At 40.8% G+C, this 18,614-nt stretch overlaps 1 protein-coding gene across 4 annotated transcripts; it reads right to left on the reverse strand.

The window, feature by feature from the left end:
• Positions 1-1,297: 1,297 nt before the first annotated feature.
• Positions 1,298-18,309, reverse strand: LOC137347002 (transmembrane protein 200A-like). 4 transcript variants are annotated; one of them, XM_068010995.1, is made up of 3 exons: positions 17,845-18,309; positions 5,263-5,353; positions 1,298-4,121 (listed from the first exon to the last, which is right to left on the reverse strand). In XM_068010995.1, exon 3 carries the CDS (start codon positions 4,100-4,102, stop codon positions 2,762-2,764), a length of 1,341 nt encoding a protein of 446 aa, XP_067867096.1. In that variant the 5' UTR covers positions 4,103-4,121; positions 5,263-5,353; positions 17,845-18,309; the 3' UTR covers positions 1,298-2,761. The 4 variants fall into 4 exon arrangements, with proteins under 4 accessions (XP_067867096.1, XP_067867093.1, XP_067867094.1 ...); XM_068010992.1 differs by lacking the exon at positions 5,263-5,353 and adding an exon at positions 6,205-6,343; XM_068010993.1 differs by lacking the exon at positions 5,263-5,353.
• Between the last annotated feature and the right edge of the window lie 305 nt (positions 18,310-18,614).

The raw sequence follows: 18,614 nt of genomic DNA on the forward strand, positions 1-18,614 counted from the left end.
AACAGGTTACAAATATTTGGGCCTGCTACCTACTGTCAGCTTTTCTATTGAGTATCAAATGATATTAGGATACTGAAAAGCTAACAGAAGGTTGGAGTGATGCACATCTGTAACAACTTTAATCATTTCTCATACTCAATATTGAAGTTCTCTCGTTCAAATACAGTAGCTGAAAACATAAACTTAAAGCATACATTTCCTGTCCTTTAACTCTCAGTACCTAGTAATCTGGGCCCAAACTATATTCAATCTGGCAATAATTCGAAGCATATGATGGGCTCACTTCTATCAGATGTTGTGTAAAACTGCTGGAATTTGTTTTCAAGGTGGATGTTTTTTGAACTGTGCCCAAATTACAATAAATAACCAAGAAATTGAGTAGAGATAGTTTACCTGATTGGATACAGGATCAAGGTCATTTTCCAGTACGTTACAGAAGGATATTGTGTATTGTTTTAAATTTTAGACTTGTGATTGGTTGAAAATTGTCATCAATTTTCATTTGAGTAACTGGCTCTATGGCATCACAGCAATCAGTTTGCTCAACGATAAGCTGACGATCATAAGGCTATATAAAAAGGCCAATATTTAATGAAGGAGCACTGGAAAGATGTGGAATTAAAATATGCAAGTTTTCAAGGTGTGCTCAAAAATTAATGGCAACTTACAACTGAACAGAGACTTGCAACAATTTTGCAAGTGTGTCCACAAATATAACCGCAAGTCCGTGAGTAAAAATGTACTTCCCTTTTAGCTGAAGAGCTTCTTATGGTTAAAGTTTTTTTTGCAGAATGCACCCGTATGGATGCTGGATTTGTACTTGAGTCATGGTACCATGTCTCAGTACAAGTGGACTTTAGACTTCGCCTTAGACACATTCTACTTTTATTTAGAGATACAGCACTGAAACAGGCCCTTTGGCCCACCGAGTCTGTACCGACCAACAACCACCCGTTTATACTAATCCTACATTAATCCCATATTCCCTACCACATCCCCACCATTCTCCTACCACCTACCTACACTAGGGGCAATTTACAATGGCCAATTTACCGATCAACCTGCAAGTCTTTGGCTGTGGGAGGAAACCGGAGTACCCAGCGGAAACCCACGCGGTCACAGGGAGAACGTGCAAACTCCGCACAGGCCGTACCCAGAACTGAACCCAGGTTGCTGGAGCTGTGAGGCTGCAGTGCTAACCACTGCGCCACTGTGACATTTTGAACAGGACTTTTATGACAAACATTCTACTACAATTGGGAGCTCCCCCCACCCCCCACCCCACCCCACCCCCAACAAAACCATCTCTAGATAAAACATAAACTTAGCTGTCTCCATTGAATTAACTACCCAAAACTAAACAAGCTGCAAATAGCATTGATTCCAAGGGGCCACTGAGCACCCTGTGGTCTATTTGCCAATTCACCCATCCAGCTGAAGGAACTACCCGAAATGACATAACAAGGAAACAGGAAACAAATGAATGAGTTTTCATTAGTGATATAGCAATAATCAGGCACTTTTGCTCCTGTAACAAAATTTTGTATTTATCTAATGCCTTCAAAGTGGTAAAATACCCCAACTAGGGTAGGTTTTGAAGTGATGTTAGAAAGATGGCGAGGAAGAGGTGTTTAGGAACCGTTTCCAGAGTACGACACCTAGATAGCAGAAGGATCTGCAAAAGGTGGAGTGAAAGGAGGGGCTGCTCAGGAAGCCAGTGTTAGAAGAGCAAACAGCAGTGGCAAAGACATAATGCTGCAGGACGTTACAGATTTTGGGAGGGGCAGATTACTTTGTAAATGAGGATGACTATTTAAAATTCAATGTGTTGGGAAAATGAGGAACCAATACATGTTAATTGTACAGTAACTGAGTAATTAATTATATTCAGATGGTAGGTATTCACTGGAGATTCACGGGCTCCTATAGGAGCATACAGAAACTACAGTTGTTGAGTTAGGAGGTCTATGTTTGTAATACTTATCTCTGTAAATAAATGCTTCTACGTGTATAAAGGTTAGGCTCCAGTTCTATCCTTCACTGCCTGGCTGTCTGAACTAAAACAATGGATGTTGGTAAGAAAGGGGTGAGAGAGAAGTCAGAAATGGTGTGAGAAAGGATGTGGATGTAATGTTGGTCTACCTGAGGCCTTTGTGGAGGCCATTGAGCAGAGTGTTGAACAAGATTGGATATGACAGGCAGAAACTAGACTCAGTGTTGATCGAGGTGAGGCAAGGGCAGAATGAGACAATATAGTAGAGGTGGAAATAATTGATTTGAGTAGTGAATAGAAATTGAGGTTGAAGGACAGTTTGGAGTCAAATCCACTGGAAGAGAGATTCAAACTACAACGGGACAAGTATTAGGTGTAAGAAACCCATTATTCGGTTGAGAAATAGGCAGTAGAGTTATTTTCCTAGAAAACCTTAAAGAATCATTTAAATCCCTCCACCAGGTTAGAAATGGACAAAAGTTTTGGCTGTCTGAGGGATTAATCCTGCCTGCTACAATTGCTTACCTGAACCCCAAAGTCTCTGGAGATAAACAGCCAGCTTATAGTCAACCAAATATAAGGTGGCCTAATTACCACAACAACCCAAACAGGGGCATTATTCTTGTAAATAACTTCCTGTCAGCCAGCAATATTTTTAATTTAATTGTCCCCAGCCAATGGTTTTACAAAAAAATGGCTACCTTGATAAAATATTTTATAACCACATTACATTTCTAATCTTCCAATTTACAACCATTTTCTTTCCTTTCATTCCTTTGGGGTGTTATGCTCCTGAATGTTCTGTTCTTCACTTGCATACTCGCGTTCAATCTGTTCAAGTAATCTGTCCACAGAGTCTTCTCTGTTTTCCAGTTTCAGATACTTTTTTATATAACTGCAATCCAACCGTGGCCAGCTCCTGTGCTTTCGCTCTCCTTTTTGCGCACTGAGCTTACTTGCATCCTTCCCAAGGTCAAATGACTTGGAGTAACCACATGTCGTGTGAAGTTGCATGTCTGAACCGTACACTTTCCTGACAATGCCTGGAGACAGCAACTTTCCAATAAACCTGGTGGAAAATGATTTACTAGGCAAGGAATAGTCCATGTCCACAACCCTAGTAGCATCATCAGCACTGCGAATGCTGCTAGACCGGATATACCCATAGTTCTGGAGCTGGCTTAAGTCTTCAGTGGAAACCATGACCACATTCTGATCCAGTTCAATGTCTTCCACCATAGCAGTAATATCAGGAGTATCAATGATGCAGTTGTTGAGTTTAATAACAGGTAATATTACTGACAAGGCAACTGAGGAATCAGTGCCACAGTTCAAGGGGACATTTAGGTTTCTTTCACTGGAGTTGCAAGAGTCTGACTGTACACTATGAAGAGAGATGGATGGGGAAGGCCTTTTGTGATGCAGCAGTTGGGCAGTCATTTTATGTTTAACAGACCTATGACAATCTGCCCATATATCTGTACTTTGAGGGCTTGAGTTACCATGTGTTGCCCTGCAGGCTTTTTCTGTAGCACAGCACTGTTCTGAACATCTAAAATTGGTATCTGTGGAGGTAGGACAGGGACCATGTTGAATATGTTTTGGTTCTTTATTCTCTCCGTTACAAGCCTGACCAGCCATAGAATAAATATTTCTCTGTGCTAAAAGTTTTGTTTCTCTGTCCCGGTTTTCATACAAGACTGTGTTTGCACAGATGAATATGAACAATCCAAACCCCATAATCACTGGTCCAATCAACTTCAACTTCTCATGCTTCAACATGGGTTGGGATTGAAGCTTTACTCTTAAATGCCGAGTCCCAACACTCGATTGACTAGAGTTTGCTCCTTGGTGATTCACTGATACCTGAGAATTATGCTTATGTGGCCAGTAGCCAACAACTGCTATAGCGATCCCCACCATGACAATAAACAGCCCTAATATAATAAAAAGCCCAGAAGGAGAGCGCATCTTGATTTTTCCTTTTGCACCTTTATTATCTCTGGATCTGTACTTTGGCCGTGGTGCTTTAGGAGGCGAAGGAATACCTGGTTGGCAATTGAAGCTTTCGTGGCTCTTTATAGTTGGGTCTTCTACTGTGGTCGTCATGTTGGTAGTTTTAGTTTCACTTAAAATAAAAGGGGGAAAAGTTACTTTAAAACAGAGAAACTTGTCCACCTAGAGAGCAAGCACGCACATTTACAAAGTAAAACATTACTTTCCCATGCGTAACTTTTGCTTTTAAGATGGAAGCAGGATCATTCTTCCTTATACATTGCAGTGTTTACAATCTTAAATGACTTGTGCCAACCACAAACTAGGAACAAATTTTGTAACACAATGGTAGATAAGAAGCATCATGCACGGAGAAACAAGATGAAAAGATCTTAAAAGCAAAATAATTCTCAAATGTGACTTTTAGTGAAAGGAAATGGAGGGAACGAAACAGAAAAATTAAGATATATTGGATGAATAATATAAATACAGAATGAAAATGATCTGATGGACTAAGTTCATCTCTAATATTTTAGTAAAATTTGGAAAATGTCAAAGAAACATTTTACTCCAACAACTTGAATTTAACACAGTAAAACATCCCAAAGCACTTCACACGAGCATTATCAATCAAAATTTGACACCAAGCCACATAAGAAGGTATTAGGACAGGGATGACCAAAGCTTGATCAAGGTAAGTTTTACAGAGCTTCTTAAAGGAACAGCGGGAGGCAGAGAGGTTTGTTGGAGGGAATTCTAGAGCTTGGGACCGAGGCTGCTGAAGGCATGGCTACCAATGAAGATTCAATGAAAATTGGGTATGTGCAAGAGGCCAGAATTGGAGGAGCAGAGATCTTGGAGGGTTGTAGGTGTGGGGGAGGCTACAGAGACCAAGAGTAATGTATCCAAGTTTGCTGAGGATACAAAGCGAGGTGGGAACGTAAGCTGTGAGGAGGGCACAAAGAGATAATATGGTAGGTTAAACGAGTGGGCAACAAGGTGGCAGATGGAATATAATGCGGGTAAGTGTGTGATTATTCACTTTGGTAATAAGAATAGAAAAGCGGAATATTTTTTACAAGGTGTGAAACTTTTAAATGTTGTTATTCAGAGAGACTTGGCTGTACTCATACAAGGAACACAGAAGCTTAGCATGCAGATAGAGCAAACAATTAGAAAGGCAAATGGTATGTTGGCCTTTATTGCAAGAGGACTTGGAGTATAAGAATAAAGACATCTTACTACAATTGTATAGGGCTTTGGTGAGACCACACCTGGAGTACTGTACGCAGTTTTGATCTCCATGTCTAATGAAGGAGAGACTTGCCTTGGAGGTGGTACATCAAAGCTTCATTAGGTTGGTTCCTGGGATGACAGAGTTGTCCTATGATGAGAGACCGAATAATCGGGCCTATACTCTCTGCCTCTCATTCTTCTAAACTCCAATCTCATTGAAATGTACAAAATCTGAAGGGGTTTAACAAGGTAGATACTGAGAGGTTGTTTCCCCTGGCTGGGAAATCTAGAAGACAGGGGCACAGCCTCAGGATAAGGGGTCAACCGTTTAGGACTGAGGTAAGGGGAAATTTCTTCACTCAGAGGGTTGTTGTGAATCTTTAGAATTCTCTACCTCAGAGGACTGTGGTTGCTCCATCATTGAGTATATTCAAGACTGGGATAGAAAGATTTTTGATCTTTCAGGGAATCTAGGGATTTGGGGAGCAGGTGGGAAAGTGAATTCAGGCAGAGGATGAGCTATGATTGTATTGAATGGTGGAGTAGGCTCAAGGGGTCGTATGGTCTGCACCTGCTCCTATTCTTATGTTCTTATGAGATAGGGAGGCCATGTAGAGATTTTAAAACAATGATGAGAATTTTAAAATTGAGGCATTGCCGGCCTGGGAGCCAATACAGGTCAGCGAACACAGCGGGTGATGGGTAAACAGGACTTGATACGAGCAGCAGAGTTTTGGATGAGCTCAAGTTTACAGAGAATGTAAAGTGGGAGACTAGCCAGGAGAACAACTCCAGTGACTTCGTAACTAGTTAGTAATCAACCTTGAGCTGATGCCTTTCAGATGTAACAAAATACACAGCATTTTTTCATTCCTACATGTGTACAAACACTGTATCCTTTTAGGAGCCTGTACATCAAAAACACATGAACTGATCATTATTAGGCTTTATTTAGATATTTTATAAACTTGAAAATATACCAACAGCTTTGGGTGAGATTTTCAAAACGCTTTCCGGAAATGGTTGTTCCGTGATTTGGAAAAATGCACAGTGTTTTAAAATTCACAATATGTTCGACAGTTGCACTGTTCTGTCTGATCATTGAAGGAGACTTCCTTGCTGCAGGGAGGAAATGACTTTATCATGATCAAAAAGTTAAAGAACAGTCTTCATAACAATAGTGCAGCCAAAATAATCATTAATAATGACTGCAATTAGTTTCTGTGGGGGGAAAATGATTGCAGATGTGTTTGGGAGTCCAGTGATTACAGATGTGTTTGGGAGTCCAATGATTACAGATGTGCTTGGGAGTCCAATGATTACAGATGTGTTTGGGAGTCCAATGGCAGAGCTTTGTGCCCATGGAAAAGTCCTTGCAATAAAAAGTTACTCTTGTTTCTAATTTAGGAACAATGGCTTTAGAGGTTGCTGGGTAAATTTTTCGCTTCTGCTCTGCCCGTACATTGTGGGAGCTTTCTTTTTTCTTTGTCTTTGTCTTTGTGGGAGCATAACCTACGGAACTCTGCATTTCATCTATGGATGGAAAGATTGTGGGCTGGTGGTACACAATTTCATACAGTGGGTTCCCAGAGTGAGCCAGAGGTAGAAGCAGAACTTCTACCTCCTCAGCTGCTTCTCCAAGGAAAGAAAGAAATTGCATTTATGCATCGTGTCTCATTATGTCTCTCAGTAAAGTCCCAAAACGCTTTACATACTTGAAGCTCTGTTTTAGGTGAACGTGGCAGCCATTTTGAGCAAAGCAGTGCTCCACAAATGACAATGAGCTGACTGTCTGGTTAACCTTGGTCAAGCCTATAAGCATAAAAATGGATTCTTTCAAAGCTGCTCCTTTATCGATTAATTTCAAAGGCACAAATAAAGGCCGCTACCAGAGATGGGCAGTGTCCGTAATTGTACACCAATAAGAAATCATCCTCTTGTGACAAAAGGAGAGGAAGGAATTTAGGGGAAAATAGGATGGGAAAAATAAAATTCACAGGAGCTAAAAGAGTGAGTTATAAAAGGGCAAAAGTGAAGAAAGAAGCACAACACCTATTCTGAAAGGACATGCCTATTCTGTAACAATATCCAAACATATTTTGATAATGACCTGCACCTAATTTCTACATGAGGCAAAGTGATGGAAACCATTCTATGGAGTAAGTCAGAGCAACACCTGCACAGCAACCTCATAAGGGCAAGATCAATTCTGACAAGACTTTTTGACTGTTTTGATTATGTTAGAAAAGGTAAATCCAGATTATGATTCTAGAATAATCTAGGCTAATAGAACCAAAGATCATAAATTAACATAGAAACATAAAAAAATAGGGCTGGAGTAGGCCATTCGGCTCTTTGAGCCTGCTCCGCCATTCAATACAATCATGGCTGATCATCCAAACTCAGTACCCTGTTCCCGCTTTCTCCCCGTATCCTTTGATTCCATTAGCCCTAAGAACTACATCTAACTCTTTCTTTAATATATTTAATGATTTGGCCTCAACTGCTTTCCATGGTAGAGAATTCCACAGGTTCACCACTCTCTGGGTGAAGAAATTTCTCCTCATCTCAGTCTTAAATGGCTCACCCCTTATCCTTAGACGTGGTCCTGGGCTCCCCCGCCATCGGGAACATCCTTCCTGCATCTAGTTTGTCCAGTCCTGTTAGAATTTTATAGGTTTCTATGAGATCCCCTCTCATTCTTCTAAACTCTAGCGAATACAAGCCTAATCGACCCAATCTTCCCATATGTCAGTCCTGCCATCCCAGCAATCAATCGGGTGAACCTTCGCTGCACTCCCTCTATAGCAAAAACATCCTTCCTCAGATAAGGAGACCAAAACTGCACACAATACTCCAGATGTGGTCTCACCAAAGCCTTGTGTAACTGCAGCAAGACATCCTTGCTGCTGTACGCGAATCCTCTCGCTATGAAGGCCAACATATTATTTGCCTTCTTAACTGCCTGCTGCATCTGCATGCTTACTTTCAGCGACTGGTGCACAAGAACACCCAGGTCTCGCTGCACCTCCCCATTTCCCAATCTATCAAAACAAAAACAAAAATCTAACAAAAAGTAAAGTTTAATTCAGATAAAAACTCACATTTACATAATGCTGCATCACATCTTAGAATTGTCCCAAAGCACTAAAGTGAATCAGAAGTACAGCTGTTGTAAAAGCAGGAGGGGAGGAGACATTAGAAGGATCTTCTTCACAAAAGGCTGATAAACAGTTTGCTATCAGAGGAGTAGAGACACGAACCCTGAAAATTCCAATCCTTCTTGGGAAAGAATTAAGGAACTGGGACAGTGGTAATGACCAAATCCCACGGGTTTGGAACAGGGTTTTAGTGAGGCCAAAGCTATAGGCAGAAATTCCACCCTGCCTTACTTCCTATGGGACAGGATGCTTTTCATATTTTTGCCCCATTGGTTTTACAGGGCATTCAAATCAATTAGATGCTACACAGGGAGAGGTGAGATGCCAGAGGGATGAACTTGAAAACCAAGTGGCCTTTCCTCATCCTTGACTTTTAGTTTAGTTTAGTTTAGAGATACAGCACTGAAACAGGCCCTTCGGCCCACCGAGTCTGTGCCGACCATCAACCACCCATATATACTAATCCTACACTAATCCCATATTCCTATCACATCCCCACCTGTCCCTATATTTCCCTACCACCTACCTATACAAGGGGCAATTTATAATGGCCAATTTACCTACCAGCCTGCAAGTCTTTTGGCTTGTGGGAGGAAACCGGAGCACCCGGAGAAAACCCATGCAGACACAGGGAGAACTTGCAAACTCCACACAGGCAGTACCCAGAATTGAACCCGGGTCGCTGGAGCTGTGAGGCTGCGGTTGTTACAGATAAAATAAATTAGACAATTCCACAAAAGGTTAGAGAGGCACTTATTGACCCAATGAATCTTTCAATTATTTTTTTAAGTTATATCAGGAGGCAGCCTGATATGAGACCTCATTCTGAGTGCCAATGGAATCAACATAGCAATGAAGTAACCCTGCTTCAACATCAGTTAGTTATTCAATGAATCCATGTTTTCCTGAAAGTGTTTTCAAATCCTAATCTTTCAGATATTAAACTGGTCAATATTTCTCAATTTGCAAAAGAGCACAGGAATTAGTTATATTAATACTGAGTAAATATCACAGTGATGCTTTGTAACCTAAGACAGCTGGACCCACTGTGATAGAAATATAGAACAGAAAAGGACGAACATTGTCTATTGGATTAAAGTGCTTCACCGAAAGTTACAGCTTTACAAAGCTGGAAGTTCATTACGCAGAGGTCGCCAGATGGGGGGATACCAGGTGCTATTTGCCAGCCAGTCAACATAAAAGCAAAACATTTTCATTTAAATATTAATAATGGTCTTCATTTCATGGCAGATGGATTTTCTCTACCACGAATGTAGTCAAAGGATATTCCTTTTAACGGTGGAAATCTACATGCCTCCTTCTAAAGAATTTATAGTCGATTACAAGTATCACAGCTGTTTACACCAATGTCCATGTAGAAGAGAAATAAATATTCAATCATTTTGTTTTGTGTTCCCTTCATAACCTGAGTTATGCTGAGGGGAGTATTAACCAGTCGTTTAACAAAAGTTTTGGCACATGATGGGGAAAAAACGTTAAGTTAATAATCGGAAAGGAAAATACTGCAAATTTTTGTTGCTTTAAAATTTCATGAACTGAAACTTGTGCTGACTCAGATATTCTGATGTATAATAGAACCGCATTTTTAAACATTTCATCTAGATTAAAAAGTATTCTGAAAGCTCTGATTCTAACTTCATGTGCATTCCCCATCCCTTCACTTCACCATTGACACCAGTACCTTCAGTCGACTAGGATATAATCTCTGGAATTCCCCAGCTGCCCCACCATTTCTCCCTCCTGCTTTGAAAACCTCCCCCTGGCCTCCCACATTCCACCCTCTGTAGACTTGAGTCATTCAAAACTCTGCTGCTCATGTCCTAACCCGCACCAAGTCCCGTTCACCTATCACCTCTGTGCTCATTTACCTAGATTGGCTCCCAGTTAAGCAATGCCTCGGTTTTAAAATTCTCATCCTTGTTTTCAAATCACTCCATGGCCTTGCCCCTTCCTAACTCTGTAATCCCCTCCAGCCCCACAGCCCTCCGAGATATCTGCACTTCTCTAATTCCGGCCTCTTGAAAATCCCGGATTTTAATCGCTCCACCATTGGTGGCCGTGTCTTCTGCTGCCATGGTCCTCACTTCTGGAATTCCCTCTCAATCTCTCCACGTCTTTTGCTCTCTACCTCTCTTTAAGACTCTTTAACCTTCTGGCATCTGCCTTAATATTCCCTTATATGGGTCAGTGACAAATTCTGTTTTATAATGCTCCTGTGAAGTGCCTTGGGATGTTTTATTATAGTAAAGGTATTATAATAAATACAAGTTATTATTCAAATCTATCTCTTTGACTATGTTTTTGATCACCTCCTAATCTCTCCTGACTGTTTCCCATAAATCTTTTGTGCAATGCCTGGGAACTTTAAAAAAAAATGGTAGTTGTCATTACTGCTGTTGATGAGAACCAGTGTAGGAATATCTGTGAAACCACAGAGAGAAAATATTTCTATGAGCACCTTAAATTGTAGTACCAGTAATTGCACCTTAAAAGCAGTCCCATTTTAAACATAATGAAAAATCATATTTACACTTTAATGTCGTGCCAAACACTTCTTGAGTGATACTATTATTTTATCAGCTCAAAATTGTTCCCACCACTAGTAACAGATCTGTAATTATCAATACCTCAGCCTAGTTCGAAATAATTCTGAAGATACAATCCAAATTTGGAAAAGCAAAATCTATAGTTGTGTTGCTGAGTGTTTTTCAAACTTTAAATGGCTAGAATATTAAAATTTGAGACCTGTCAAACCATTATCCATTACTGCATTCCTGGAAACACACTCAACAGTTTAAGTAAAATTAGCCAGCAGTGGCTATCAATCTGACATATGTTTAAAATCTTCTGCATGCACTATCAACTTTTTCCCTTATAAATATCCACATTTATAATGGAACCTATGTAAACCCGTCACGCTGTAATTAGACTCTCCTTTCAGTGGAGATACTGCAGTGTTACTAGTGGCAAAAGGATATCATTATACAAGGACAAGTTGTTTAGGAGTTTCCAATTAAAATGTGTACATAGAAGTTTATAATGGAAATAAAAACAAGGTCTGAATGTATGATTTTAAATTGGGTCCAATTATCTTCTCCCACTAACCCAACTTCAGCTGAATACATATATTCTTGATTCCCCAACTGCAACATCATGGCAGATCAATTCATAAAGATTTACATTTATATAGCACCTTTCCCGACCACCAGATGTCCTAGAGCACTTTACAGCCAATTAAGTACTTTTGAAGTGTAGTCACTGTTGTAATGTAGAAAATGTGGGAGCCAATTTGCGCACAGCAAGATCCCGCATACAGCAATGTGATAATAGCCAGATAGTCTGTATTTCATGATATTGATTGAGGGATGAATATTAGCCAGGACACCAACGATAAGTTACCTGCTCTTCAAAATAGTGTCATGGGATCTTTTATATCCAATTTGAGAGGGCAGTTGGTTAAACATCTCATCCGAAAGACGGATAAGTATAATATACATTTTTGCGCATTTTACTGCAGCAATTTAATAGCCATATTAGATTTCAGGATCATAGACGTGTTTTTCATATGACATAAGGATTTGTTACACAGGCACGTACTAACCGTGTAACCAGTAAAATAACATTGAGAAAAGGAATCTCTGTGGTTCATAAAGCTTTTGCTGCTTCTATCTATCAAGTCATCCCAATATCTACCATGTGTTTCACTTGCACAATGTTAACTAAAACTATCTTGGAACTTGTGCAAGTTGGTGGAACTGCCTCACAGTATGCCAGTGGCAACAATATGTAAAATGTTGTTTACAGAGGGTGTGGTGTCCCACAGACTCGCTTTCATGCAAGCAAGCAGGAAGCTGAACTATTTTTGTTTTGATTCCTGCCGAGTCAGGCATATGCTGAAAATCCTCCTGCACATTCCACAAGGTGTTATCACTGCAGTTGCTCTTGCTGCAAAAAGTGCATGTTGATAAGTAGTTAACAATATAAAATTAATAATTCCATTTCCTCTTTTGCTTATTAAAAATATCACCATCCTTTCTTGACCCTAATTTCATTTATAGTCAGAGTACAGGCTGGGAGGAAAAAGAGGAAGAGAAATATATTAGAATCCTTTGTGACTCCAGGTTAAGCTACATGGGGACAGTACTTGAAGATGCCATCAAAGAATGATCAATGCCAGATCAACTGCAATCTATTTTGAACTAAGCCCTCTGATAAGAGACATTATCGAGCAGGCTGCTCAGCTTGAAGCCTTCCACAGATATGAAAAACAATTTGATTTTATTTACTTTTTGAAGGGTAAAAGTAAGATCATTGAAATGTTTATTTCTAAATTTTATGGCAGTGATAGAGAATTAAATATTTTCCACGTTTTGCATACTTCACTCGCACACTGCCTGTGTGGAGCTTGCAAGTTCTCCCTGTGTCTGCGTGGGTTTTCTCCGGGTGCTCCGGTTTCCTCCCACAAGCCAAAAGACTTGCAGGTTGATAGGTAAATTGGCCATTATAAATTGTCACTAGTATAGGTAGGTGGTAGGGAAATATAGGGACAGGTGGGGATGTTTGGTAGGAATATGGGATTAGTGTAGGATTAGTATAAATGGGTGGTTGATGTTCGGCACAGACTCGGTGGGCCGAAGGGCCTGTTTCAGTGCTGTATCTCTAATCATAATCTAATCAACTTATGTGCAGAACAGGTTAGAACCTTCTGCTCTGCCCTGACTTCAGAACAGCAGCTCCTCCTGCGCTAGTGTGAATGTTCTACACAGCAACTATCTTCGGGATCTTTCTGAGAAATATTAACTAGCAGACACCCGGAAAACATTTGCGGTGCAATTAGTTTCTTTATTGCAACAGTACTTCTTTAACTCCCCATCCCATCATCATTTCATTCCTCCTATGCCATCTTATCGCCATCCCATCCCTCCCTGACCACCTCCTCACCACCACCACAATGCCGTCTCATTTCACCCTCCCTCCCCAATCCCTCCAGCCAGGGTAACTTTGTTGTTGGGCTCTCCTTACCTTCTGCTGTTTATTTCCTCCACCCACAAACACCCACCCCACTCCGCCTTGCCACCAGCAACCGTCGACAGCTGCTCATGCCTGACACGCTCCAGTCGACACCACATCAGAACAACTACGCCTCAAAGCAGCAACCACTAACTACAGCTCGCAGAAAAGTAAGGCTTCCTTTCGAGGCGGGGTGTCAGGAAGCATGTGGACAGACACAGCTTCGAGCCCTGCTCCTCACATTTCTCGGCCTACATTCATCACAGGAAGTTGAAATGTCTCCCATCTGTGCTGGAGGGGTAGTGGAGGGAGGAGGAAAGGGGACAGGGAGAGGGGAAAATCAAATGGGAGGCAGGCTCGAGCCTTTCCTGGCTACAGGAACTTTGGGAGTATCTGGGGATCTGGGGAGCCAGCTTTGAGAGCGGTCAGCCAAAAAAAGTGACAATAAATTTATTTGAAACAAATAAAAATATAACAATGGGGCTGTTTCACGATGTCTGAATTGAGCATATTATTATTATTAAAGATTTAGGACAAATTATGGACTGTTTGTTAGCCAAGGGTGACTTGTCCTAATATCTCCTTTTATGGCTCAGTGTCAAATTTTGTTTGATGATTGGTACTGTGAAGCACCTTAGGACATTTTATTGTGATAAAGGCACAGCATAAATGCATGTTGTTGTTCAGTGTTGTGGAATTGGATACAGATTGCCCAAGCTCACTTCACTTAAGACTATATGCCAACAGAGCAAGGAGAATGTTATTCCATCCGTCTTATCCAAATTATAATGATATGTCTGTACTGCACCCACCAGATTTACAGTGGTGCCAAGTTTGCAGTATTGAATTATACTTCCAGCTCTATACCGGTCTCAAATTGGATTAGCCAAGAATTGCCTGTGTGTCTGTTTCACTGGTATTAGTGGTAAACAATGCTAGAAAAGCTTCAATAGGACAAGTCTGATGATGAAACTTTAAAGTTAATGTGATAGATCATCCAAGAGCTTTTTAACTTTTACTTTTATAAAAGTTGCCTTGGCAACAATGTGCAGCCTGGTCTCACATTTGACACCAATTCTTGAACTCTCACAACATCAGTTGGAGTAACATAACACATTATATATTGGTAGCAAATCAATTCCAGCTTCACATTGATGGACAACGTGCAGTCTGAATGATTTATAACACAATTGCTTGATATGAAAAGATGTCAATCCACTATGCCATTTCAGTTTGTTTCAGATATTTTCACTGTCCATTATGTATTGCATTTGGGGCATCAATTGTAGGTGAGGCTAACCTGAACAGAATGATATACAATTTGAGATCCTGGGATGTAAGGATTGTCGTATGAGGAAAAATTAAGTAGAATGGGCTTATTTATTTTGAGATACAGCACAGAAACAGGCCCTTCAGCCCACCGAGTCTGTGCCGACCAACAACCACCCATTTATACTAATCCTACATTAACCCCATATTCTCTACCACATCCCCACTATTCTCCTACCTACACTCGGGGCAATTTACAACAGCCAATTTACCTATCAACCTGCAAGTCTTTGGCTGCGTGAGGAAACCGGAGCACCCAGCAGAAACCCACGCAGACACAGGGAGAACTTGCAAACTCCGCACAGGCAGTACCCAGAACTGAACCCGGGTCGCTGGAGCTGTGAGGCTGCGGTGCTAACCACTGTGCCGCACAATAAATAGCAACATTTATTTATTTAACTTAGAGATACAGCACTGAAACAGACCCTTCGGCCCACCGAGTCTATGCCGACCATCAACCACCCATTTATACTAACCCTACATTAATCCCATATTCCTACCACATCCCCTCAATTCCCCTACCACCTACCATGACGAGGGGCAATTTACAATAGCCAATTTACCTATCAACCTGCAAGTCTTTGGCTGTGGGAGAAAACCAGAGCACCCGGCGGAAACCCACGCGGTCACAGGGAGAACTTGCAAACTCTGCACAGGCAGTACCCAGAATCAAACCCGGGTCACTGGAGCTGTGAGGCTGCGGTGCTAACCACTGCACCACCTATGTTCGCTAGAATTTAGAAGAATGAGAGGTGATCTCATTGAAACATATAAAATTATAAAGGAGCTTGACCGAGTAGATGCTGGGAGGATGCTTCCCCTGGCTGGAGAATCTAGAACTAGGGTCACAGTCTCATGATAAGGGGTTAGCCATTTAGTACTGATAAGAAGAAAATTCTTCACTGAGAGAGTTGTGAATTTTTGTAATTCCCTAGCCCACATGGCTGTGGATGCTTAATTGTTGAGATCGATAGATTTTTGGACACTAAGGGAATCATAGGATATAGGGATAGGGCAAGAAAGTGGAGTTGAGGCAGAAGATCAGCCACGATTTTATTGAATGGCAGAGCAGGCTCGAGTGACACGTGTGGTCCTGCTTCCTACGATCAACTAAATACAGAAAATTTAACGAATTGAGTTATTTTATTTTTGTATGAAACTACACAAACAGTTCAGAATTTGAAAAATACACATCAATTTTGTGCAATTTTTTAAGATTAAGAAATATAAGTAAGGGGCCAAAGCCCATAGTTTAGGGCATAGGAACAGGGGTAGGCCATTCAGCCCCTCAACCCTGTTCTGGCAATCAATTTGATAATGGCTAATCTGTACCTCAACACCATTTACCTGCCCTTTGTTCCATATCCCTTGGCCCTTAATCAACAACAATCGCTCTCAGGCTTGAAAATTTCAACTGACCCCAGCATGAGGAGCCATTTGGGGGAGATTTCCACTGCACTTTGTATGAAAACGTGCTTCCTGATTTGACTCCTAATTGGCCTAACTCTAATTTCAAGGTTATGCCCTCTAGTTTTGGATTTCCCCACTACATGAAATAGTTTATCTGTACCCAGTCTACCAAATCCCTTTATCATTTTAAACACTTTGATTAGATCACCTTCAACCTTCTAAACAAGGGGAATCCAAGCCACTTTTATGCAACCTGTACTCAATTTAGCCATTTAAGCTCCTATCATTCTGGTGAATCTCACTGTACCCCCACCAAAACCAATATATATTTCCTGAGGCTTGGCACCCAAAATTGAATATAGTACTCCAGATGGAGTCTGGCCTCTCCAATTCACCATGCTAGTGACCTCCTCAAAAAACCCAAATAGACTAATCAGACATTACTCTCCTTCACATTCCATGCTGACCATGGTCAATTAATACTTGTCCAAATGCTCAGTCACTCTGTCACTCATGATCAATTTCAGTAACTTCTGCACAATTGACATTAAACTGGCAGGTCTGTGGTTACTTGGTCCCTCCCTCCCTTTTTAAATAATGGAGTGGCATTTTCAATTTTCCAATCAGAGTGCACAATACTGGAATCTAGAGTGCTTCGGAAAATTATTAGTAAAGCATCTGCAATTTTCACCTATTTTAATATCCAGAGGTGGAAACCATCAGGTTCTGGAGATTTGTCTATCTTATGCCCATTATGTTCCTCTTTATCGTTTTTTTGAAACTTCTATCAAATCCACAAAGTTCCTCCCCATTTTTACGCTCCCTTGTGCCATTGCTATTTAAGGGCTCTCATTCCCCTCTACACTTTCTCTTAATTTATAAACAAAAGGACAGCATCAAAGCTGAACAGAGTAGAAAGCAGATTGGATAAATCACAAATAGTTGTTAAGTGACACCAAGATTAGATTTCAGATCCCTCAGATTGTAGGGGAAGAAAACTGATGGAGTCAAGGAATTCCACTGTTTCGGCATCTTGATAAAGAATGAGTTAATAGTAGGAGGTGGTTGTAATGAGTCTTCATTCCAGTGCATTGAAGATGTGGGAGGCGGAAGAGCGTTTAAGATGGTATATTTGGAGCTTCCAAGGGGATAAGTTCAGACATTGTTAATCACAGCAAAATTGATTAAAGACAAGCAAGGTTAGGATAAAATGAACTTGAAGTCTTAAGATGAAAGAACCAGGCCACAAATTGACCCAGCATGAGATAAAGCAATAAAAACGCTTGTACTAGGAATTGCTTTAAGATGAAACGAAAGGAGTTTAGGTTCAATAGGGAATAATGAACATTTTTCATTCAAATTCGACTTTGAATTTAAGTAAATGAGGCTGGCGATCTGTGACTTTACAGTGAAAACGGGAGTTAAACAATTCAAGTCTAAATTACTGATGCAGGTTTTCAGGATTTGGTTCCCGTTCTCTAACCTTGGTTAAGTTGTTCTGAACGAAAATTGCAATCTTAAACTTTTTGCCGGCAGCGATGGCCAGTAATAAGGAGCGCGCTCATTGTGTTTTCGAGAGCTCAAAGCACCGGTTATTTTTCAGCAGCTTCATTTGAACTTCGGTTTCGCTGTGCGGGGTGTCACTTTATTCATATCAACGCCAAAGAAAATTGGATGGGAAACTCTTACCTCCTCTTGATGAATTTTAGCCTCTCATTTCTCCTCTGATCGATGCTGATTCCGGCTGAGCATTTCGCTGGCAATCGTTTTTACATGGAGCTTCCCACCTCCCCATGTTGCGGCTGGGAACATTGACAAGTTATTCCTCGTGCTTTTCATACGCACATCCGAGGCTTTACAGTAATATTCTTCGAACACTGCTACACAAAAGAAATTGACATGGGTCTCTGGCGAGGGAAACTGACTAGACAGGAAATTGAAACACTGGCGTACTGTCAATCACAAAGTGGGCGCAACGAAAGAGGACAATGAGAGGTCCTGGGGGGGCTGTAACTGCCACTAGTCCATTAATTTCGCTCTGGACCATCTCTTTCTATATCCCACATGCACGTTTTAACAATTGAACCTTTCAGCTGGGCGTCGACACGTCGTAAGTTTCCTTCTCCGCGTTTGTCAGTAGCGCCGTCACTAATGAAATTATCCATTTGCAATACATTTCCTTCCTCTCTCTTCAGTACTCTATGTTATATATTCTTTTGCCGAATCTTTTTTTATTTCCAAAATATACTTTATTCCTAAAATCTGTAAAAAAAAATACATTACAGAACAGTTCCAAAAAGCACAAAGTCAAAATATAAAAAAAGGGCAAAGGAGATCAGTTTCCTTCAATACAGGAGTGAGTTGCTTCACAACCCTTCCATTTCATTTTACATGCCATGTACATTTTACAGCAAACAAATAATTTCTGGCGACAGTTCGAGGGGTTTTCAACCAGGGAG

Source organism: Heterodontus francisci, chromosome 31 (genome assembly GCF_036365525.1).
Source record: "Heterodontus francisci isolate sHetFra1 chromosome 31, sHetFra1.hap1, whole genome shotgun sequence".
Taxonomy (NCBI): domain Eukaryota; kingdom Metazoa; phylum Chordata; class Chondrichthyes; order Heterodontiformes; family Heterodontidae; genus Heterodontus; species Heterodontus francisci.